Genomic DNA, 24,000 nt, shown 5'->3' with positions numbered 1-24,000 from the left:
TTTTTGCATCAAAATTTCGTATGTGAATTTTTTATGCCTGAATTTAGCTCATCAAAATTCTAAAAACCAGTTAAAAATTCAATGTCTTCAAAATTCGGCATCAAAAAAATTTGATGTCTTCAAAATTCACCATCAAAAAATTCAATGTTCAAAATTCGCCATCAAAAAATTCAGTGTTCAAAATTCGCCATCAAAAAATTCAATGTTAAAAAATTCGCTGTCAAAAAATTCGCTGTTCACATCTGGGTCCCCCATCCAGGGGACTCAGGCGTAAACAATCGATCCTGGCCAAAATCGAACCAATGCCCAGCCAATCACGTGGCGCTCCTCCGGTCATGTGACGTAGACGGTTCAACTCACAATACCGGGGTCAACCACAGCTACCAGCATGAACGACGGCGCTTCAGTGAGTGTATTAATCCTTTTTGTCCTGTATGTGGTTTGTTTTTGTGAGAGTCAGTAAGCTGTAATGCATGCCGTTAGCTGCGCTAGCACAGCGTTAGCCGCGCTAATACAACGCTAGCACAGCGCTATCACAGTGTTAGCCGCGCTAATACAACGTTAGCACAGCGCTATCACAGCGTTAGCCGCGCTAATACAACGCTAGCACAGCGCTATCACAGCGTTAGCCGCGCTAGCCGCGCTAATACAGTGTTAGCCGCGCTAATACAGTGTTAGCCGCGCTAATACAGTGTTAGCCGCGCTAATACAGTGTTAGCCGCGCTAGCACAGTAATGAGGTCATACAGACAGTACGTTCTGCAGCTGGGTAGTTGAGTAACAATTTTATAAACGCACAAAAGGGGGGAAGTGTGATTTATGCGCCCGAAAATGCAGTTAAGTCACAGAGCAGTAGGGTTGCCACCTTTCAGAAATGAAAATAAAGGACGCCCACCACGGCTCCTTGGGGCCACAGTTCAGTGAAATCGGAAAGATATTCACAGATTCAGAATTCCACCATCAATAACTCATTATAAAGGATGCCTCTTTTCCATGGTTGTAAGGTAGACAATGTGCTACAAGCCTAGTTTTATCAACAGTAGCTGTCTTTCAAGCTGCAGAAATAACATTGGTGTCAACAGGAGCCAGTTGAAGGCTGCAGTGATTCTGGTGACACTACAGTGTATCAGAGAGAAGCTATTGAATAGTTGTGTTTCTCTTTGCTGTTGCAGCAATTTTGCAATTTGCACACGGTCCCTGTTCACTCCATAGACATCAATGTTATTCGTGCAGCTTGAAAGACAGCTACTGTTGATAAAACTGGGCTTGTAGCACATTGTCTACCTTACAACGGTGGGAAAGAGGCATCGTTTATGTTTTGACCAGTGTTGCCAACTCCTCAGTAAGGAAAGTAGCTATTGGCTGTCCTAAAAGTCGCTAGAAGTCGCTAAATGATGTCATCGCCTAATTTGCATAATTTCCCGTTTGCATGTAATTGTAATCAACATTGTGGGAGAGACAAAAAGTGAGTTTAAAATACTCAAAATATGTTTCTGAACTAGAGGCTAAATGCAGTGATTTATTTTAGTGTGACAGTGAAGAAACATTTTCATTTCCATCCCACTCTGTAAGCAGGACGGGATCTGCAGAGACTTTGATTCATCTGCCGTCTGGACATGGAGTGATGTGGGTCTCCTCTAATCAGACAGTGGGATGCTGCAGGTCACTAGACTGACCGGCTGTGCTTTGTGAAGGGGAGGAGCTCACAGCGCCACCTGCTGCTCGTTGAGGACAGTAACTGCAGAACGATCCCAGCTTTCATGTCAGACAGGGGCGGATCCAGATTAATTTTAGTGGGGGGCGGGGGGCACAGGGGGGTACAACAGATATTTTGGGGGGGGTTGTAAGTTTTAAAGCTGCTACCGACCTCTCGCTTTTACAAAGTTTTTTTTCATGTTTTTTTTTTTTTTGGCTCTTTAACCCAATAGGAAAGCTGTATATGACCTTTTCATTTTGGACTGTTAACATTCAAATTATGATGGACTTGTTTCCTTGTTTATGTGAATTACAACATCATTAGCTGCAACATCTGCCTGTTCTGTAAAACTGGTAGCTCAACGACAGCATCCTGAGGGCAATTAAGTGACAAATATTGTGCAAGAACAGCACTATTACAACCCTGTCAATTTCCACTTCTTAGAATGTTTACTGCCAATTATCACACATAAAACAAGAAATAATATTCTGTACTAATACTTCTGTACCACCCAATACACAGTGAATAAATATTATCTGAAAGCCGGGTTATTGTTTTTTATCAGCACAATACAAAAAGATTCATGTTAGACATATTCCAGTTAAGACTAGAATATCATGATTTATGTAAATTTACCTCAATAATATGAATGTTCAGGTTAAGATTGTACAGTGATATTTATTATGTAAGTTTAACTGATTAAATTTAATGACTGCACTACAATATTATTTATTATTTAGATTTACATCATTATTATAATATTTAGGGTCAGACTCTACAGTATTGAGATTAAGAAATCAAATATTCTATAAAATGTAAATACACTGAACTCATTTGGATATATTTAAGTGAGACTCTACAATATTCTTTGACACAAATCTATCTAAATCAAAATTTTAATCATTTTTACTCCAAACATTTACTGGACTTATTTAAACATTAAAATCACTCCTTTCTAATCCTCTGCTGTACGTTCAAACCTGAGGCCTTAAATAGAAACACACAAGTATCTGATTGAAGGAACTTCTGCAGAGTCCTGGTTCCAGAACATGATGATAGAATTATAGACAAACTTTAACAAAAGCTGCCTGAGAGTTTACAGGTTTTTATGTTAGATTTCTTCAGTAATTTAATGAGAGTTATCAGCAAAAATCAAGTGTTCATTTGATGAACTTCATTTCCTAAAACATCCAGAATTGGAGCTCATATCTTTGGCAGCTGTAAAGTTTCTGCTCCTTCAAAGTTCACAACACAATGAATGAATTCCTAAAACACTCTCAGTGCTGGAGAGCAATGTTCCCTGTAATTTTTAATGAGTGTGAGCAAACACACAAACTCCCTGAGCGTCCCTTGGACCACTGTGAGCAACATCAGACGTGTGCACTGTGGTCACACCAGCATCACATCCATTCAAGTTACATGGTTCATTAAAAGAATCAAATTACAGCATTTACATTTCTGTTAAAACACTTTGTCAACAGGAGCCAGTTGAAGGCTGCAGTGATTTTAGTGACACTACAATGTAGAAGAGTGAAGTTATTGAATATTTGTCTCTCTTTACTGTTGCAGTGGTTTTGCAAATTGCAGACGGACCCTGTTCACTCCATAGACACTAATGTTATTCCTGTAGCTTGAAAGACAGCTACTTTTGATAAAACTGGGCTTGTAGCACATTGTCTGCCTTGCAACAATGGGAAAGAGGCACCGTTTATGTTTTGACAACCTATATCTAACGAGTTATTGATGCTGGAAGTCTGAATCTGTGAATATCTTTCCAACTTTACTGAACTTGGGGCCACTACCACCTAAGGAGTGATATATTTAATTTTGAAAAAAGCATTTAGCCATACTTAAAGCTTTAAGTGCTTTATTAACACGGAACTAAAAATTTTGTATTGTTTTATTATCACAGGTTCTGTCTGAAAAGAGGTGGCATCATTTTAAACAGTGAAATCAAACTAATAAAATGTAATGACCAACCAGTGAGCAATACTGGATTCTGCAAAAACATTAACAACTTTTTTTTAAAATCTAAATCTTATCTAAACACAGTTAATGTATTAACTTATTTTTGTGTGTATGCATGTATTTATTGATTTATTTAGTACTGTTAACTTATCAGAGTTCTGAGTGAATTTTTCTTAAGATAGGCAAAGGCTATTTATTGATTACATGTAGGCTGTTAAATGTTTATTAAAAACTAAAAAGCATTATAAAAAAAACAATTCAATTCAATTTTATTTTATTTATATAGCACCAATTACAGTCAAATTGTCTCGAGACGCTTTACAGAACCCATATGAACCCCCAGAGCAGCCAAAAGGCGACAGTGGCAGGAAAACACCCTTTTAACAGGGAAAAAAACCTCGAGCAGAACCCGACTCTAATGTGGGGGGACTCATCTGCTGCTGGCCGGGCGGGTTGACTTAGGCATTTATTGAGTCACCAAAATACTGTAGAGCAGTGTTTCTCAACTGGTGGGTCGCGACCCAAAAGTGGGTCGCGGGGCCGTTTTTGGTGGGTCGCGAGCCTTTTTCTAAAAAGAGAGAAAAATAAAGATAATCCAATTTAGTGGCGAGTCATTGTAGTTCCCCTCCGCACCCGCAGGGGGTCGTCGTGTCAGCAGCGACCGGTGAGGACACTCGTATTACTGTAGAAGAAACTGCATGTTTTCATAGCAACAGCAGCATGGCTAAACGAGCAACAACAGCTGGACGCGGCGGGGAAAAAGACAATGACGAAAACAATAAGCACGCATCTGAATAAACTTTTCGAGCGGTTTAGCGACTACTTTCCCGATAAACAACCCGAGGACGACTGGGTGCGCGACCCGTTTGGAATAAACATGGAAAGCATCACGTTGCCTAGCAGCGATGAATGTCAGCTGGTGGAGCTATCATGTGACCGCACTCTCAGAAAGAAATTCACAGAGGTAAGCCTTTCCCAGTTCTGGTGCAACGATGTGATGAGAGAGTATCCCTCCATTGCTAGTCGAGCTGTAAAAATCCTCCTACCATTCAGCACCACATACCTCTGTGAATGTGGCTTCTCAGCTCTTGTTCAGCTGAAAACAAAATACCCAAATAAACTGAACATTGAGCATGACCTCAGAGTTGCTTTATCATGCATACAGCCAGATTTTGAGACTCTTGTAAAGGCCAAAAAGCATCCTCAGCTAAGCCATTAGAACTTCATGTAGTTCTGCAGTACTTTTATTGTGACTTGTGACTTTTGTTTATTTGTAAGTGCTTAAAAACACACTTTTCTTTCAATATTGCACACTATTTTTTCCCCAAATATTGGCTTTCAAATATAGTTAAGCCCTTTGAAAAATGTTTTATTGTGTTTACATTTTGAGATTGATCAGAACATTAAGCATTTCTTCACTTTAATAATTTGTTGAATGCACTTCATCAGTTTTCATGTTTTGGACTCTTTTGCACATATTTCTATACATAGTTTCTCCAGCTACAACAGCAATGTTGCAGACTTGTGCAGTATTATGAGAAGCTACTGTTTTTGTTGAATTGCACTTTTTTTGTAGAAAAAAAAATGCACTTTTATATATCCTGAGAACTACTTGAGGCTATTGTTCTACTTGTTTCAAAGTCCTCAGTACTTGAATTAGTATTGCTGCTTGATTTTGAGTTGTTGTGAAGTACTTGAGTTCAGGTTTAAAAGTTTTGTCTTCGAACGCTCAATCAATAAATTGTTGATTTTTGGAGAAATATTGTTTGGGTCACGACTTGTCATTTCAGTTTTATGGTGGGTCCCAGGCCCAGACCAGTTGAGAACCACTGGTGTAGAGTACAGACCACATCAGCATGATTCTAAGCATCCTCTGGTAAATTAACAACCAGATACTGATGTCTCTCACCATATGGACTTCAGGAGATGACTGGGGGATGATAAACTGTGACCTACTGGTTGGGTTCTCTCTGTTCTCATGTTTCTTACATGTTTGTCCCCTGACAGCCGGGTCCTAATGTTTTTTGAGCAACACACCATACTATGACGTTTTTACAATGATGGTTCTACTATGGAACCAGTTTGACATGTTCAGGTGTTCTTTGTGTGAAAACTCAGAGATTTCAGGGATCAGAAAGTGGTTTTCAACTTTCTTTGTTAACTTTCTGCTTCAACTTTAAATTAAATTTCCTTCACTAAGCCAGCCCTCTGGACTTCCAGGAAGCTGTGTTCCTATTGGCTGTCCAGGTGACTACTAGGTGTTATCAGGAACACCTGAGCAGCTGCTTGGTATTATCAGGAACACCTGAGCAGCTCAGTGTCTTCCTGCTTTATTTAGCTGCAGACAAACATTTCCTCTGCTTCTCTTCACCAGTGAACTGGGTTTGGCTCCATTGCTTCAGTTTGTTCTTTAGGCGTTGGCTTGCAGCTTCCAGCAGTAAAATCATCTTTAATGTGTTTCTTGGTGTGTTTTAGGGCTTTGTACTGGATAGTTGTCTTGGTAAATGTGGTTCTTTAGCCACAGTTAGCACATGGTGCTAATGTGTGCAGTGATTAGTGGATTTGGTGCAGCTGAGTTGTGTCTTTATCTTGGCTGTAGTGAGTCTTTAGAGGTTTTTGGTCAGACACATTCTGTATTCTTGTTTGTGAACCAACGTTGGTTGTCCAGAAGGTAAGAGTTCCTGTCCTGATTCTCTGTTCTCAGAGGTTCTCTGGTAGGCTGCAGGAGACTTTAGCGTTTGGGTTGTGCTAGTTTGGTTTTTGTATGGTTTCATTTGGACGACTATCTTGAGGCCCCTCCATGTGGTTTAGTGAGGTTTTCTGGAACAGTTCTACAAAGCAACCTGCAGCAGAAGAGACTTTGAGAGTTTTTAGGAAGTTCTGGAGACCAGACTTTAGAGCAGCAGAAACATTTGTCAGCAGTTTGAGCAGGAGAAGGTGAGCTTCAGAGTAGAAATGAGACAGAAACCTTCTTTACCTGTGTGGTGAGGTCCTGTACCAAGAGTTTGAGCAGGTTGTGAAGAGTCTGTAGTTCTTTGGTCTGAAAGCACAAGAAGAGTCGACTCATTAAAGGAGAAAACAGGAGATATTGTTGGTTCTTCTGTCGCTCTGCAGTTTCCTTAGACTGAATATCAAGTTTATATATTAAATGATTTCCCATGTGAGCCCAAGAAGACTTCAATAAACTCCCTCCATCCCCTGGACACAACATATTTTATTACCATGTTAAATCTTTTTTTAAAAATATGTTTTTGAGTTTTAATCATAGTTTTAGCATAGTTTTTTCTCTTTGCTTGTTTAGTTTTGTCATCTGTGTAAAAGGTGCTAAACAAATAAAGTTGAATTGATAAACTGAATAACTGACTAACTCATGATTGTGGCAACAGAAGTATTTTCATTGCGATTTAAGGGTTTATTTCATTTTTAAGGTTGGGGTTAAAATCTTGACAGAAAAAGATTTAAAAAATAAACTACATAACAAAAAGCAATTAAATCAAAGGAAAAAAAATAATACAGTAGAACTTTTTAAAAGTTTTATTATTAAAAAGATTTAAGAAATTTAAGATGTAATTTTCTAATTAAACATTTATTTTTTTAATTAAATGTTTTGTCTTTTTAAAGGTTTAATAATCCAATTAAATGTTTTGCATTTTTTAAAATGTTTAATATTCTTCTTGTTTAATTGTATTTTTTAAATGTTTAATTCTGGAAAATATTTTATCTGTAATTTTGAATATTTGTATTTTAAAGATTTTGTTTAATTTCATAATGACATGTATCTTGTTGAATTATCTAATTCAATATTTTGTCTGTTTAATAGAGTTAAACATTAATTACAATTAAATTATATATACATATACCGCCTTTTAATGTTTAGTTTTCTTTTTAAATGCTTCATTGTATTTTCTGTTTAATTCCTATATGAAGTTTTATTGTCTTTAAGATGTAATTTTCTATTAAAACATTTAATTTTTTAATTAAATGTTTTGTCTTCTTAAAGGTTTAATAATCTAATTAAGAAATTTAAGATGTAATTTTCTAATTAAACATTTAATTTTGTAATTAAATGTTTTGTCTTTTTAAAGGTTTAATGATCTAATTAAATGTTTTGCAGTTTTTAAAATGTTTAATAGTGTTCTTGTTTAATTGTATTTTTTTTAAATGTTTAATGATGGAAAGTATTTCATCTGTAATTTGTAATATTTGTATTTTAAAAATTTTGTTTAATTTCATACTGACATGTATTGTATTGTGTCGAATGATCTCATTCCATATTTTGTCTGTTTAATAGAGTTAAACATTAAATTACATTAAATTATATTAAACAGACAAAATATGGAATGAGATCATTCGACACGATACAATACATGTCAGTATGAAATTAAACAAAATTTTTAAAATACAAATATTACAAATTACAGATGAAATACTTTCCATCATTAAACATTTAAAAAAAATACAATTAAACAAGAACACTATTAAACATTTTAAAAACTGCAAAACATTTAATTAGATCATTAAACCTTTTAAAAGATAAAACATGGGTGCCTGTATAGCTCAACGGGTTAAGTGGGTGACCAATGTACAGGTGCTGATCACCAACGCAGTGACCCGGGTTCGATTCCCACTCGCGGCCCTTTGCTGCATGTCTTCTCCCCCATTTCCTGTTTGTCTCTCACTATGTCTATCCAATAAAAAGCTGGAAAAGGCAAAAAAAAAAAAAAAGACTAAACATTTAATTAAAAAATTTGATGTTTAATTAGAAAATTACATCTTAAAGACAATAAAACTTTAAATAGGAATTACACAGAAAATACAATGAAGCATTTAAAAAGAAAATTAAACATTAAAAGGTGGTAAAACATTTAAAAAGAAAAACCTTAAAGATATAATCGAAACATTAAATATTGGGAAAGAAAAAGAAACTCAAACAAGCCGATAAAACATTTGAAAAAACAATTAAACATTAAAAAGACAAAACATTTGGAAATCAAATCAGACATTAGACAAGAATAAAAGGTGAGAAAAGAGCAAAACTAAACGTTTAAGAAGAATCAAACTAAAGACGAAACATTTCAAAAGACACCAATTAGACTTTAGAAGATCAAATTAAACAGAAGAGACAATAAAACGATCAAAAAGAGCAAAAACAGATAAAAGTCTTAAAGCGTTTTCTAGTCTGAAATGAAAACATCAAGTTGTTTCTTCAAACATTTCCTCTTTCTATGTTCTTGGTTTGATTGTGGACAGATTTACTAAGAACTCATTTCAGAAAACTGCTTTCCAGATAAAGTCTACTAATAGTTGAAGGCATTTATCAAACTAATGTTACCTTCTGATCTCCATAAACTTTACTGTTCAGTGAAGAGAATCAAAGTTTGTTGAGGATTTCTAAAAAACCCACAGGTGAAGGTCTGAGAAGAACTCAGATGGATGATCTAAATGTGAAATCAAGACTCATGGTCACAAGTTTTAAGGCTTCTGTTAACCAGAAAGTTCAAACTAACAGAGAAGTACTGAGAAACTTTTAAAATTTCAGTCCTCAGACTGTCTGAAGGTTCAAACTAACAGAGAACTACTCAGGAACTTAGAAGATTTCAGTCCTCAGACTGTCTGAAGGTTCAAACTAACAGAGAACTACTCAGGAACTTAGAAGATTTCAGTCCTCAGACTGTCTGTCTCAATTGTACGACGCAGTGTGTAACTGTATGCAGCACAGTGAGCCGGCATACTTGTTTCCGTTTTCACGCCGTCTACATCAACGGAATGCACTGAAACTTTGCTCCTACTAGCTTAGCCTCGCTGTAGCACGCAGCTCAAAGGGGCGTGTCCTATCTACTCATTCATATCTATGAGAATAACGGTGGCTGCACATATGGACGCCTGACGTTGATTAGCTGCATAAATACCATTATATACAGTCTATGGTAAATACGTATGTGAATCGCATCATTGGCTGCAGCAGCCAGTCACCGGTCACTCACTGACTCACATTGAAAAAAAACATAGAATGAATTGTTATGTGTTTATTTTATTTACAATTTAGGTTGGATTTTTTTTTTTGTGCGCAGCGCAGATTTTCTGTGCGCGGAGACCGTGTCAGCAGTGCGCAATTGCGCACGCGCGCAGCTTAGAGGGAACAGTGCTGGAGAGTGTTTGTGATGCTGAAGCAGTGACCAGTTTTTCTGTTTCTTCTCTGGAGATGCACAATGAGGGACGTCTGCAGCGACTGAGAAAGAGTCTCACCACATCCTGACATGAGGAAAAAGACTTTATTGAAGACTACAATGAGAAAAACTATCAGACAGCAGACAGCTGCATTCAAGGTGAGCTCTGAACATTTGATCTGGAACAGGAATTCAATCACGGCAGCATGAGCTTCATTTCAGTCTGTAGCTGCTGAATTCATGGATGAATCATCTGGCACTAGAGAGGAAGACCATCAAACATCCACGTCAGCTGATGGAGGTCCAAGAGTCTCACCAAACAACCAACCTACAGAGTGAAGACCTCGAATCTTGATTGGACGGCCTCCTATTCAGCCACATGTGTGAACAAATGCCTCTGAGCTGATTTGTTTTCTAAAATAAATCTAGTTTGTGTCCTAATCAATGCTTGTGTGTTTGCTTCTTTACACCGCTGTTAACAGTTTAGGCTGTTAGATTGTTCCAGATAAGACAAGTACAAGATTCTTCAGAGCCGTTCTACCATGAGCCTGACAGGAAGAACTCCAACAGCTACTGAATGTTCCTGTGGTTCCCTCAAGGCTACAGGAGGAGTCCTACGAGGACGAGCCGGTCCACCTGATGGCGGCCAGTCGCTGCGGTTCAAAGCCAACACCGACTACGTGGACTTCTAGTGGACCACACGGAGGCCTTCAAACCGGACCAACAAGTTCAGCGACTCCCCGACTCGTGGGTCTGAGGACGCCGCCGAGCCTCGGTCCAGCCGGCCGCCTGTCTGTGGGTGTTTGAGTGCTGAGAGGTTTGTGGATGCATGTGAACGTTCTGTGTTGAAACAGCAGCTTTGGACTCAGTAACGCCGGGAAAAACCAAGAGCTCCTTTATTTGTGACTTCCACTAAAAAACTGATGAAAATAAGTTTGCCAGGGTTCTGACTGATAACAGATTATTAAATAATGAAAGTAATCGTTTAAATATTCCTTTAAACAATCCTTTTAGGTCTACATTTCCTTTACACTGAGTTCTTGGTATATGTACAAGTATTTTGGGTGGAATATACCATTAAGCCCAATGTTCAAGGGTTCTTCTGGGAATATACCATTAAACCAACCTTTTAGGTAAATGTTCCAAGATGTTGGGTAGAATATACCATCAGATAAACCTTTTAGGTCTACATTGGAAGATTTTAGAGTAGAATATTACTCCAAACCATCCTTTAGCTCTACATTTAAGGTGGAATACTCCTTTACACCAAGATTTTTTTGGTCTACATTGAAGGATTTTGGGTGGAATATTCCTTTGAATGAACTTTTTAACTTTATGTTCAAGGATGTTGGGTGGAATATACCACCTGTTTTTGTGTTGCTCCTCGGCGACCCTAGACAGCCGGGTCGTAATGTTTTTTGAGCAACACACCATACTATGACGTTTTTACAATGATGGTTCTACTATGGAACCAGTTTGACATGTTCAGGTGTTCTTTGTGTGAAAACTCAGAGATTTCAGGTATCAGAAGGTGGTTTTCAACTTTCTTTGTTAACTTTCTGCCTCAACTTTAAATTAAATTTCCTTCACTAAGCCAGCCCTCTGGACTTCCAGGAAGCTGTGTTCCTATTGGCTGTCCAGGTGGCTGCTTGGTGTTATCAGGAACACCTGAGCAGCTTGGTGTTATCAGGAACACCTGAGCAGCTCAGTGTCTTCCTGCTTTATTTAGCTGCAGACAAACATTTCCTCTGCTTCCCTTCACCACTGAACCGGGTTTGGCTCCATTGCTTTAGTTTGTTCTTTAGGCGTTGACTTGCAGCTTCCAGCAGTAAAATCATCTTTAATGTGTTTCTTGGTGTGTTTTAGGGCTTTGTACTGGATAGTTGTCTTGGTAAATGTGGTTCTTTAGCCACAGTTAGCACATGGTGCTAATGTGTGCAGTGATTAGTGGATTTGGTGCAGCTGAGTTGTGTCTTTATCTTGGCTGTAGTGAGTCTTTAGAGGTGTTTGGTCAGACACATTCTGTATTCTTGTTTGTGAACCATCGTTGGTTGTCCAGAAGGTAAGAGTTCCTGTCCTGATTCTCTGTTCTCAGAGGTTCTCTGGGAGGCTGCAGGAGACTTTAGCGTTTGGGTTGTGCTAGTTTGGGTTTTGTACGGTTTCATTTGGACGACTATCTTGAGGCCCCTCCATGTGGTTTAGTGAGGTTTTCTGGAACAGTTCTACAAAGCAACCTGCAGCAGAAGAGACTTTGAGAGTTTTTAGGAAGTTCTGGAGACCAGACTTTAGAGCAGCAGAAACATTTGTCAGCAGTTTGAGCAGGAGAAGGTGAGCTTCAGAGTAGAAATGAGATGGAAACCTTCTTGACCCGTGTGGTGAGGTCCTGTACCAAGAGTTTGAGCAGGTTGTGAAGAGTCTGTAGTTCTTTAGTCTGAAAGCACAAGAATCGACTCATTAAAGGAGCAAACAGGAGATATTGTTGGTTCTTCTGTCGCTCTGCAGTTTCCAGTTTCCTTAGACTGAATATAAATATTATATTTTAAATGATTTGCCATGTGAGCCCAAGAAGACTTCAATAAAGTCCCTCCATCCCCTGGACACAACAGATTTTATTACGATGTTAAATATTTTTTTTAAAATATGTTTTTTGTTTCAATCATAGTTTTAGCATAGTTTTTTCTCTTTTTTCACAGTTTTGTCATCTGTGTAAAAGGTGCTGAACAAATAAAGCTCAATTGATAAACTGAATAATTGACTAACTCATGACTGTGACAACAGAAGTATTTTCATTGTGATTTAAGGGTTTGTTTCATTTCTAAGGTTGAGGTTAAAATCTTGACAGAAAAAAAGATTAAAGAAATAAACTACATTTTAAAAAAGCAATTAAATCAAAGGAAAAAAACATTTAATACAACAAAACTTTTAAAAAGAAAATTAAACATTAAATACAATTAAATTATATTAAACAGACAAAATAATTAAATAAACAGAAGATACAAAACATAATTATGAAATTAAACAAAATTTATTAAACAAAAATATGAAACATTGAAGATTAAATATTTTAGATAATTAAACATTTAAAAAATAAAATTAAACAAGAATATTACACATTTTTTTAAAAATACAAAACATTAAATTAGATTATTAAACCTTTAAAAATACAAAACATTGAATTAAAAATTAAATGTTTAATTGGAAAATTAAATCTTAAAGACAATAAAACTTTAAATAGGAATTAAACAGAAAATACAATGAAGCATTTAAAAAGAAAATTAAACATTAAAAGGTGGTAAAACATTTAAAAAGAAAAACCTTAAAGATTTAATCGAAAAATTAAACACGGGGAAAGAAAAGGAAATTTTTCAAACAAGCCGATAAAACATTTGAAAAAACAATTAAACATTAAAAAGACAAAACATTTGGAAATCAAATCAGACATTAGAAAAGAATAAAAGGTGAGAAAAGAGCAAAACTAAACATTTAAGAAGAATCAAACTAAAGACAAAACATTTGAAAAGACACCAGTTAAACTTTAGAAGATCAAATTAAACAGAAGAGACAATAAAACAATCAAAAAGAGCAAAAACAGATAAAGGTCTTCAAGTGTTTTCTAGTCTGAAATGAAAACATCAAGTTGTTTCTTCAAACATTTCCTCTTTCTATGTTCTTGGTTTGATTGTGGACAGATTTACTAAGAACTCATTTCAGAAAACTGCTTTCCAGATAAAGTCGACTAGTAGTTGAAGGCATTTATCAAACTAATGTTACCTTCTGATCTCCACAAACTTTACTGTTCAGTGAAGAGAATCAAAGTTTGTTGAGTATTTCTAAAAAACCCACAGGTGAAGGTCTGAGAAGAACTCAGATGGATGTTCTAAATGTGAAATCAAGACTCATGGTCACAAGTTTTAAGGCTTCTGTTAACCATAAAGTTCAAACTAACAGAGAAGTACTGAGAAACTTTTAAAATTTCAGTCCTCAGACTGTCTAAAGGTTCAAACTAACAGAGAACTACTCAAGAACTTTTAAAATTTCAGTCCTCAGACTGTCTAAAGGTTCAAACTAACAGAGAACTACTCAGGAACCTAGAAGATATCAGTCCTTGGACTGTCTGAAGGTTCAAACTAACAGAGAACTACTCAGGAACTTAGAAGATATCAGTCCTTGGACTGTCTGAAAGTTCAATCAAACAGAGAACTACTGTGGGACTTAGAAAATTTCAGCCCTCAGACTGTGTGAAAGCTCAGGTCCTGAGGACTCGGGAGGTCTGGAGGCTTTGGAAAGTCTTGGAACTGAGGGTTCCACCCTCCAGCACAAAGGCTGAAGTCCAACCTCCTGAGAAAAACGGTCGAGTCGAGACCCGAGTTAAAAAAAAAACTCGAAAACAACAAAAATTAGATGACAAATGCGCAAAAAAAAGAAGAATTAGTATCTGAGCAGGTAGCTCAGGGGATAAGAAGACAGACTACCAACTGGAAGGTCGCCGGTTCAAGACCTGCCACCGGCCTTTTTCTTTCTTTGTCTTTGTCAGGATTTTCAAAAACTTTAAGAAGTGTCTGGTCTTGAACCAGCGACCTGCAGCTCCATAGGTGAATCCTTAACTCACTGAGCTACAGATCAGATGAAAAGAAGTAATTTCGTCGTCCCTTTGACATCGTAGTTTCCAAGTGACCACATGGGCAGAGCCAAGGCGGAGTCTGGGTGGAGTCTGGGCGGAGAGTAGGCGGGGAGGTGGGTGGCGGCCTCCCCCCTCTACTCCCCCACCTCCCACCACACCTTCCCCCGCCCGACGAGTTTTTCGAGTCTCCACGAGTTCTTCGAGTCTCAACAGGTTTTCCCGAGTTTCTGGAGTTTCCACCAGGTCGGAGGCAGAACAAGTTGTCATGAAGAAATGTTGAAGTCAGCCAGGATGGACTGACTTTTTACAGCGACTAGAAGGAAGACCACTAGAAGAGCAGGTCTTTAACCACCATCCATAAAATCCATGGAGTCGCTCCAGAGAAATGAAGGGAGGTCAATTTTTTATCAACCTCCATCCAGATGTTCAACTTCATATCTTTACTTTGACATTTTTAGCACCACAAACCTTTAGTATCACACTTTATTATCATTTATTAGGACTTTATCGGAATCCACCAGCAGATTTAGTTTTTGTTGAGAAACTTTATTCCTGTCGTCGTGGGACTGCAATATTTAAAACTGTTCCTTCTATTTGACCTCATGTTTATTAGTTTTAGTGGAGAAAGTTATTTTAGTTGTCGATTAGTCTCTTAAAAACCAAATAATAAATTGGATTAGTCAAGCGGTTTAAATTTCTTACTTTGTCATATTTTAAATGTGACAGAAAATGGAAAAATAAAGTGTCTTGAGACAATTTCACCTGTAATTGGCATTATATAAATAAAATTGAATTAAAATTGTATGTATCTTGTAATGTTGGAGTAATTCAGCCATACATGTTGGAAAACACATTTTCTTTGTCCATTAATCTGTTGATTGTTTTCTCCAGTAATTCATTTCTTGTTTTGGTTTATAAAATGTCAAACCCAAATATATTCAGTTTACTGTCATAAAAACCAAAAAGATTTACATTCATGATGCAGGAATCAGGCAGTTTTTCACTTTTTATCTTAGTTTAGTCAGAAACATAGTTGATAATGTGTGAATTGTTGCAGCTTGTGAGCCGTAAAAGGTTTTAATCTTTGGGGCCGAGTGTCAAAAAACATTTAGAAACCAACATCAACAAAACACTCAACAAAGATTTGAACATCATTAAAGGGAAATCCAACTTTTGCATGACAATGTCTAATGAAAGGACATTTATTTCCAACGTAAATGTGTGATATTCATCCTCTGGAGCTTTCTCTTCACATCGTCTTCCACCTGGACTGGTTTGGTCGGGAGCATGTGCAACAAACATTTGAAAAACTGCACTTTAACATCAATGAATGACGCTGAAGTTTAATCTCTACATAAATGAGACTGAGTCTGGATGTGCTGCTCTGACATTAACTCCTAAGTTTAGGGAAAGTTCAAACAAAAGAGGACAGTTCAGATAAGACTTGAGAATGAGCTTATTTTGAACAAACATCTCAGACTTTCTGAGCTTCAGCACCTACAGCAAGATATTTTAACAAGCAACTCAAGAGATCCAGAAGTTGGAGAAAGTTAGCTTTAGCTGAGCCAAAGAACATGTGGGACGCTAACCTAGCAAACATTTCAGACTTTTCTCTGTGAATTCTAAGAAATAATTTCCTATTTAATGACAGAGCTACACATCTTAACTCAGTCTCATTAAAACAGACTCTAATTCAGTGTCATCCATCCATATTAAAGTGCAGTTACCCAAAATGTTTGCTGCATGAGCTCCAACAAAACCTGTCCAGGTAGAAGGCCACTTTGACAAACAGGAAGTGGAAGATTCCAAGCAGATTTATAGAAGGGGGAACCGGACTGTACTAAGTGTCATCGAGTATAGAGGGGTGTTTTGTGGGTTTTTAAGGCTGATAATGATTATTAGTGAAACATTTGGAGTAGATATTCATTTGCAGTAAATGAAAATATTTAAAATCTTGGAGTTAAACTTAGAAGAACACAAACTCTAACAGAAAACTTGTTGATACATTTTTTTGTTTACAGATGTTAAGTTAAAGGAGTTTTATTCGTGACGGATAACCAATCAAATCACTCCACAAGACAGAGCGACCACAGGTAGATAAAAGTTCAGAGCCAAAGTAGCACCATTTTTCAATGTATTTATTACCATAAATCAGTAAAAAATAAAATACTGATAATCAGTAAATCAGTCAGCCCACAATTACTACAATTCTACAATGTATGTCTCTTTCCTTTGACTTGTTATTTGTACAACATATGATGTATATTCTGGCATTTTTTCATAGCAAAGGCTATACTATGATGTTTTCTAAGAGACATACGATGCTACTCTGGTTGTTCTGGCTCTGGGCCGCTGCACTCCTCCTCTGTTGTTTTCTGGATTGTACTCAGCTGCATGCCTTCGTCCACCCGGCCTCCGTTGACTCGTCCCGCCTGCCGTCTCTGGAGCTGAAGCTGGATTGGAACAGACCAAAGTACAGTCCAATCACGATGCCAGCTGCCTCTCAAAAGGCTCCTTCATCTGGCAGGTAGCGGCACTTCTTCTGAGGGGAAGCTGAGCTGGACCAGCAGAACTTTGGAGATGTGTTCCAGTGGTTGGTGGATGTGTGGGGAGATAGAGAGGGACCTTTGAATTGTTCACAAAGGAAAACAGGGAACCCATTTGTAGTTATAGTTTAGGCTGCTACTGTGGTGTGTTTTGGGGTTTTAAGAGGTGAACAGGAAGAGGTTTCTTTCGTATTATCTTTTACTTTGTTCCTGGTTGGAATGCCCATCAATGTCAACATGAAGTTCACTTTTAGTTCTGTTTATTTATTTTTATTTTACTAACACCCATTTGTTTTTAACCCCCTCACATGTTGTGTTGTTGTAAACTTAGTCTTTCAAATAAATACTCGTCTAACCCTCTGGAAACCAGCGTTTGGACTGTTTTTGTGTTGCTCCTAACCTACTGACAGCTGTGGACTAAAGGCTATACTATGACGTTTTAAGAGCAACATGCTAAACTATGACAATTTTAGAGCGACATGCTATACTATGGACATTTTCTGGACCAAAGGCTATACTATGACGTTTGTTGGGAACATGCTATACTATAGGCTTTTTTAACTGACATATTACTATGATGTGGTTTTTTTTGTTTGTTTTTTAGCAACATATTATAATAATATGAACAGTTTTAAAAATTACTATACTTTTACTTGTGCAATGAAATATTATTCTTTTTAGGCAAAGACCATGTTTGATTACATATAGGCTATTAAATAAATGTTTATTAAAAACTAAAAAGCATTAAAAAATAATAACCAACTTAGGCATTTACTGAGTCACTAAAATAGTGTAGAGTGTACGGCCACATCAGCATTATTATAAGCATCCTCTGGTAAATTCACAGCCATATACTGTAGGAAATCTAGCTGATCTCATCATGATGTCCACTTACCATATCGACTTGAGGAGATGATTAGATGATGATAAACTGTGACCTGCTGGTTGGGTTCTCTCTGTTCTCATATTTCCTCCATGTTTGTCTCCTGATGCTGCCTTACTTCAGCCAGTCCATGAGCAACAGAAAACACAGTTTGCCTTGTATCCATTGCCAGGGGTTCCACTCTTCCCACTCCAGTCTGTACATTTGCAAACGTTTTTGCTTCTTTAGACGTGGTGGAGTTTCAGGTGTAGACATTTTTAAACGTGCGGGTGCAGCAGCGTCTGTAACCAGGCAACCAGAGACAGGACCGGACACACAGAGACGTCTGAAGTCTGTCCACTGGACCTGGCATCGGGTCCTCGCTACAAAGGTCCTACGAAGATGAAATTGGCTGCCCTTAATATTTCTTGTTTTATTTTATTCATTATGCAATTTTGATGAGTGTGTGACAGACGTGTACGGGGCGTTTATGAAAATAGGGAAAAACTTGCGTCCCGTATTGATTCAATACGGGACGCAACAATTAATTGTCAAATAAAGGACGTTTCCGTATTTTAAGGGACGGGTGGCAACCCTACAGAGCAGTGTAAAGAAACCGGTCACCTAGCAAACTGAATTAGTCTAGGTAACACTTTGTTTATTATGTGTGTTTTCTGCTCAAGTTAATGTCCTGGTTTGATTCATTTTAAATTACTCCTGATCTTGAAAGGTTTTAAACTGTGCAGTCAAAATAGTTACAACTGTGAGCGAATAGCTTGAAATGAACTGCCCTAGACTTCTCTGTTCATAACTGACCATTCTTTCACAGCTGTATCAAGAGTTATTGTGCAATGATAGATAAATGCAGCCCATTTTTCAACCGTTTCCTGTTTAGTATGTGTAACCTCCTCTTAATTTGTTCTAAAAGAAATGTCTAATGAGGCAGTCTAGTCTTTCAGTCAGGTTAAGTCATTTATCCCATTGGTATTTTGCATTATATAACTTTGTTTTTCTCTGTTCTAGGAACTATTGTTAAATCATCTTTATGTGAGACTTTGTTCTCGTTTGGAGCATATTCTCGGACACATGCCTCTGGATCTGGACTTCTTAGAGTTCACTTGCACACAAGAACTTGTGTTTTTAAATGCTTTATCCAACCAAGTAGAAGTTTGCCCAGCTATTTTAAATGCACTAACACAGCTACACCATCTTATCAGCTCAGAAAAAGAAAACAGGAATCAGTACATTGCAACTGTGCACTCAGAGAGAGGAGCAGCTGGGCGACAAAGAATGGTCACATCCCCAGAGCTCCTTTGTAACTTACTGGAACTTAATATGTCTGTCCCATGTATAGATAATGGTATCTGTGAAATATTAGCTGAGTATGTCAAATACTTTTAGATTTTTTTAAGTGGACCGTAGACCTAGTTTCAGTATTTTTTTTTCTCACATTCAAATTTGAGGCTATATATATATAATATATATGTAATATCTAATCTAATCTAATAATAGCATGTCTTGCTAACATAAGCATATCCGACTGCGATTAAATACAGCGGTAGAAAAAAGTTTTTGGACACCTCATACATTTGTGAAATATTGCATTAAGAATCCCTCTGAGGTCTTCAAATGCAATTTCTATTAGTTCAGTCACAGCCATAATACGAAACAAATCCTAAAAAAGTCAATAAAAACTTGAAATTCATTGGTTCCTTAAAAATAAGAAATTTTGAGTATTGGGTCATTTTGGTAGAATTTTGTTTTGTTAGTCATGTAAACAATAAACAAAAAAAGCATCATTTGTGTCTGTCTAATGCAGTCACACCTTTTGAAACACAAAAGACTTTCCAACAAATATTTCACGATAATATTTGAGATTGTGGAAAATTTTCAAGGTGCCTGAAAACTTTTTTCCACCACTGTATCTGTCAAAGCATGAAAATTTGCCATTGGAAAAATGCCACTATCTCCAGAACGATATATGTAGTCATGGTTCCATTATGCCAATGTCATGGTAATGACTGGATGCAGGGCTAATTTACAAAGAAATTACACAAAACAACATGTCAGGTTTCAAAGATTGGACTTTTCATAGACCACTTCATTTTTTTCATATTTCAACTCACCTATAATCTGAGATTATTGATCTACTTGTTCAGTATTATAGATTCTTCATCATTGTTCTGAGATAGTGTAATTCAAACAACCTCAAATTTCAATGTGCAAAAAAATGCCTGTTGAAGTAGGTTGACAGTGACAGTCAATTTAAAAATATTTTTTGCTCTGACAGTATTTGGAATACTATATATATATATATATATATATATATATATATATATATATATATATACTGTCAGCCTATAAATAAAGCCTATAAATAAATAAATAAATAAATAAATAAATAAATATATATATATATATATAGGCTGCTGTTTTGTAATATTGCAACGGATTTTCATCCCATTCACCAGTGAGAAAATAAAGTCAGTACAGTCCAGTTCATTTTTAACTCCTGCTTTAATGCCGTGATTGCATGTATTGTTCACCAGAAATGTTCTTAACTTCAGATACTTTAAATGTATGGCAGAAAAGCATACTTGAGCCAGATAACCTGTCAGGTGAGTTGGGAGAACAGGTAGGGGAGGGAATCCAAAAGTGCAATTAGTTTTGTCAGTCAAGTAAAACTAACTAGAGAACAACACCTAACATATCTTGACTGGCTGGTGCAAATACAGGCCAGGATGTCAGTCTTAAATGATGCGTATACCTTGTAATGTCCTGGGAATGTAAGGTCTCATAGCAGGTGGAGGCTGCCTGGTATCTGCCATTCACTACTTCTGAGGAGAGAGTTCTTGGTAGAGTCTCCCATCCAGTCCAGAATTTCACCAGACTGGTCAGTTCAGACGGTGTTGCTATGGAGTGGATTAAAATTGATTAGATAAATGGCTACAACAAATGATCAAAAACAATCTAGGGTACGCATACGAAACAGGAAACAGTTGAAAAAATGGGCTGCATTTATCACTATCATTGGACAATAACTCTTCATACAGCTGTGAAAGAATGGTCAGTTATGAACAGAGAAGTCTAGGGCAGTTCATTTCAAGCTATTCGCTCACAGTTGTAACTATTTTGACTGCACAGTTTAAAACCTTTCAAGATCAGGAGTAATTTAAAATGAATCAAACCAGGACATTAACTTGAGCAGAAAACACACATAATAAACAAAGTGTTACCTAGACTAATTCAGTTTGCTAGGTGACCAGTTTCTTTACACTGCTCTGTGACTTAACTGCATTTTTGGGTGCATAAATCACACTTCCACCCATTTGTGCGTTTATAAAATTGTTACTCAACTACCCAGCTGCAGAACGTGCTGTCTGTATGACCTCATTACTGTGCTAGCGCGGCTAGCGCTGTATTAGCGTGGCTAGCGCTGTATTAGCGCGACTAGCGCTGTATTAGCGCGGCTAGCGCGGCTAACGCTGTATTAGCGTGGCTAGCGCTGTATTAGCGCGGCTAACGCTGTGCTAGCGCTGTATTAGCGCGGCTAGCGCGGCTAGCGCTGTATTAGCGCGGCTAGCGCTGTTTTAGCGCGGCTAGCGCTGTATTAGCGCGGCTAGCGCTGTATTAGCGCGGCTAGCGCGGCTAACGCTGTATTAGCGTGGCTAGCGCTGTATTAGCGCGGCTAGCGCGGCTAACGCTGTATTAGCGTGGCTAGCGCTGTATTATCGCGGCTAACGCTGTGCTAGCGCAGCTAACGGCATGCATTACAGCTTACTGACTCTCACAAAAACAAACCACATACAGGACAAAAAGGATTAATACACTCACTGAAGCGCCGTCGTTCATGCTGGTAGCCGTGGTTGACCCCGGTCTTGTGAGGTGAACCGTCTGCGTCACATGACCGGAGGAGCGCCACGTGATTGGCTGGACGTTGGTTCGATTTTGGCCAGGATCGATTGTTTACGCCTGAGTCCCCTGGATGTGAACAGCGAATTTTTTGACAGCGAATTTTGAACATTGAATTTTTTGATGGCAAATTTTGAACATTGAATTTTTTGATGGTGAATTTTGAAGACATTGAATTTTTAACTGGTTTTTAGAATTTTGATGAGCTAAATTCAGGCATAAAAAAGTCACATACGTAATTTTGATGCAAAAAAAAATTCAAATTCAGCAGCTTTTAAAATTCAGAATCTGATGAGTCTGATTTGCTTCCATAAAGCTGTGATTAACTCAATGGCTGAGAATTCGTCAGCAGAGGAACAGCTCAAAAACATCTGGAGTACAGTTGGCTGAATTTAAGCCCTTTCTGATCAGAAGAGATCTTTCTGGATGCTGGTTCAGATGTCGCTATCTTTCATCCATCAGGCTGTTTTCTGTTTACAAAAGAACACTGCACTCCTTTAACCCAACTATCCCTTTACCTTGGACTTAGTAACACCTCCGGAGCAGTGGGAATTTTAGATTTGGTAAACTGCCCCCATAGCAGATGGGGTGCTGTGTAACTGAAAAGCAGAATGGACAAAGGCTGCATCTTAGGTTACATGTCATTATGTTCCTGTAAAGGCCAGCAACAGCCGTCTTTGTCTTCCCATCTGCTCCAGCAGAACTGTTGGACACAGACATCAAAGTCAAAACACAAACCTTTGAGCTATACATAGATGGAACCACATTTTTGTGAGAAGGGGCAGTGGATTAAATGTTTTCTTAGATTATTCTTTGATACTAAAGTATTAAAGCCATGTTTTCTAAGAACAAAAACCTGTCAAGAGTACGGCCAATAAAACAAGAACTAAAATTTGTTAGTGCCATGAATACAATTTTGTCTTACACCACTGGTAAAAATATGAAACTGGAAAAATAAAAATCTTATTTATGCGCTATTAGAAAACTCTCTTATATATGGAATTATACCATAGTTGTCAAATTAATGCAATAAATTCTGCAGCATTTGAGTTTTGTGACATGCGCCACAGTCAGTAATAACATTTGCAAGAGCAGTGGTGGAAAGACATACATCTTAGTCCTCAACATACCCTGACAACTAAAGGAAAGGTTGTTTGGAGAAAAAAAGAAAAAAATGGAAATAGAAGTGTCAACAAAGATTAAGAACAATAGGAAGAAAGAGAACTCGTATAGTAAAAGTGAAGCTATCACTCTGAGGAGAATTTATAGTCCTTCTTTTCTACTTTAACTCCTGTCCAAACCCTCTGATCTATGACATTTTAATTCTGGTTTATGTAAGCTATTAAACATATTGTCACTCTTGAAATCCCTTCCTAATCAGTTCAATAGGCACATTATATGGAGATAAAATCTACAGATGAAGTTCATGAAAAGGCTCACACCTCAGTCACTCCCATCCGTGAAATGTACATATACTGCGATTAGGCAAAACATTATGACCACTTGTCTAATATAATACTGGTCCCCTGTATGCTCCTAAAACTCCACTGACCAAGTGGGGCATGAACACAGGACCTCTGGGGATGTCCTGTGGCACTAGGATGGTGGCAGTGAATTCTGTGGGTCCTATGGGTTGCAGGGTGGGACCTACCTAGATCAGACTTATCTTGGTACGTCCCACAGATGCTCAATAAGATTTGGCTCTGGGGAGTGTGGAACCCGGGTGAACACCTTAGCTCTGTTGTATTCCCCAGGCCACTCCTGAGCAATTTTTGCGGTGTGTCGGGGTGCATTGTGTTGCTGAGGGTGGCAACTGGAATCAAGGACTGCTGCTGCCCTGGCGGTGGGGAGGTTGGGGGGTTGCTTGACCTGCAATGCTTAGGTGGGTGGTACATGTCAAACATCCACATGAATGTCAGGACTCAAGGCTTCCCAGTAGAAAGCTGCATTATGACAAGATGATCGATGTTATTCATTTTACCTGTCAGTGGTCATAATATTGTGTCATAACAACCTCTTCTTTCTTCTGTCATCACAGGGATGCCCATTTCCTCTTCCTTCCTCCCCCCTCTCATGCAAACCATCCTTCTCTCTACTGTCACCGTGTCAGCCCACCAACAATCCTACACCGCCATTTCCAATCCTTCTATCCACAAACATATCCCTCAGACAAGCAATGCACACTTCTCATTGACTTCTGTGATTCCCCCATTAAACTAAACACCACAT

At 37.8% G+C, this 24,000-nt stretch overlaps 1 protein-coding gene and 1 long non-coding RNA gene across 10 annotated transcripts in view; one reads left to right on the top strand and one right to left on the bottom strand.

The window, feature by feature from the left end:
• Positions 1–364: 364 nt before the first annotated feature.
• Positions 365–24,000, top strand: part of LOC118470525 (trace amine-associated receptor 13c-like) — a 34,612-nt gene continuing 10,976 nt past the window's right edge. The window contains exons 1-3 of one of the 8 annotated variants that reach the window (XR_008603326.1): positions 365–406; positions 9,866–9,989; positions 10,430–10,544. Coding sequence is in view for 2 of the 8 variants with exons in the window: in XM_055015582.1 (XP_054871557.1) it covers positions 4,569–4,627 (59 nt within the window). In the remaining 6 variants the exon portion in view is untranslated. The other 7 variants (XR_008603322.1, XR_008603325.1, XR_008603321.1 and 4 more) reach the window with 7 other exon arrangements.
• LOC129350093 (uncharacterized) lies at positions 12,123–21,822 on the bottom strand. Of its 2 annotated transcripts, XR_008603327.1 has the most exons (5): positions 21,694–21,822; positions 20,627–20,771; positions 17,893–18,253; positions 16,772–17,076; positions 12,123–12,261 (listed from the first exon to the last, which is right to left on the bottom strand). It is a non-coding gene; the product is annotated as an uncharacterized LOC129350093 (long non-coding RNA). The 2 variants fall into 2 exon arrangements; XR_008603328.1 differs by lacking the exon at positions 20,627–20,771 and having other exon boundaries at positions 21,694–21,778.

The sequence above is a fragment of the Amphiprion ocellaris genome, chromosome 11, assembly GCF_022539595.1.
Source record: "Amphiprion ocellaris isolate individual 3 ecotype Okinawa chromosome 11, ASM2253959v1, whole genome shotgun sequence".
NCBI lineage: Eukaryota > Metazoa > Chordata > Actinopteri > Pomacentridae > Amphiprion > Amphiprion ocellaris.
The sequence above is the reverse complement of the archived record's forward strand: the minus strand, read 5'-3'. Positions and strand labels throughout refer to the sequence as shown.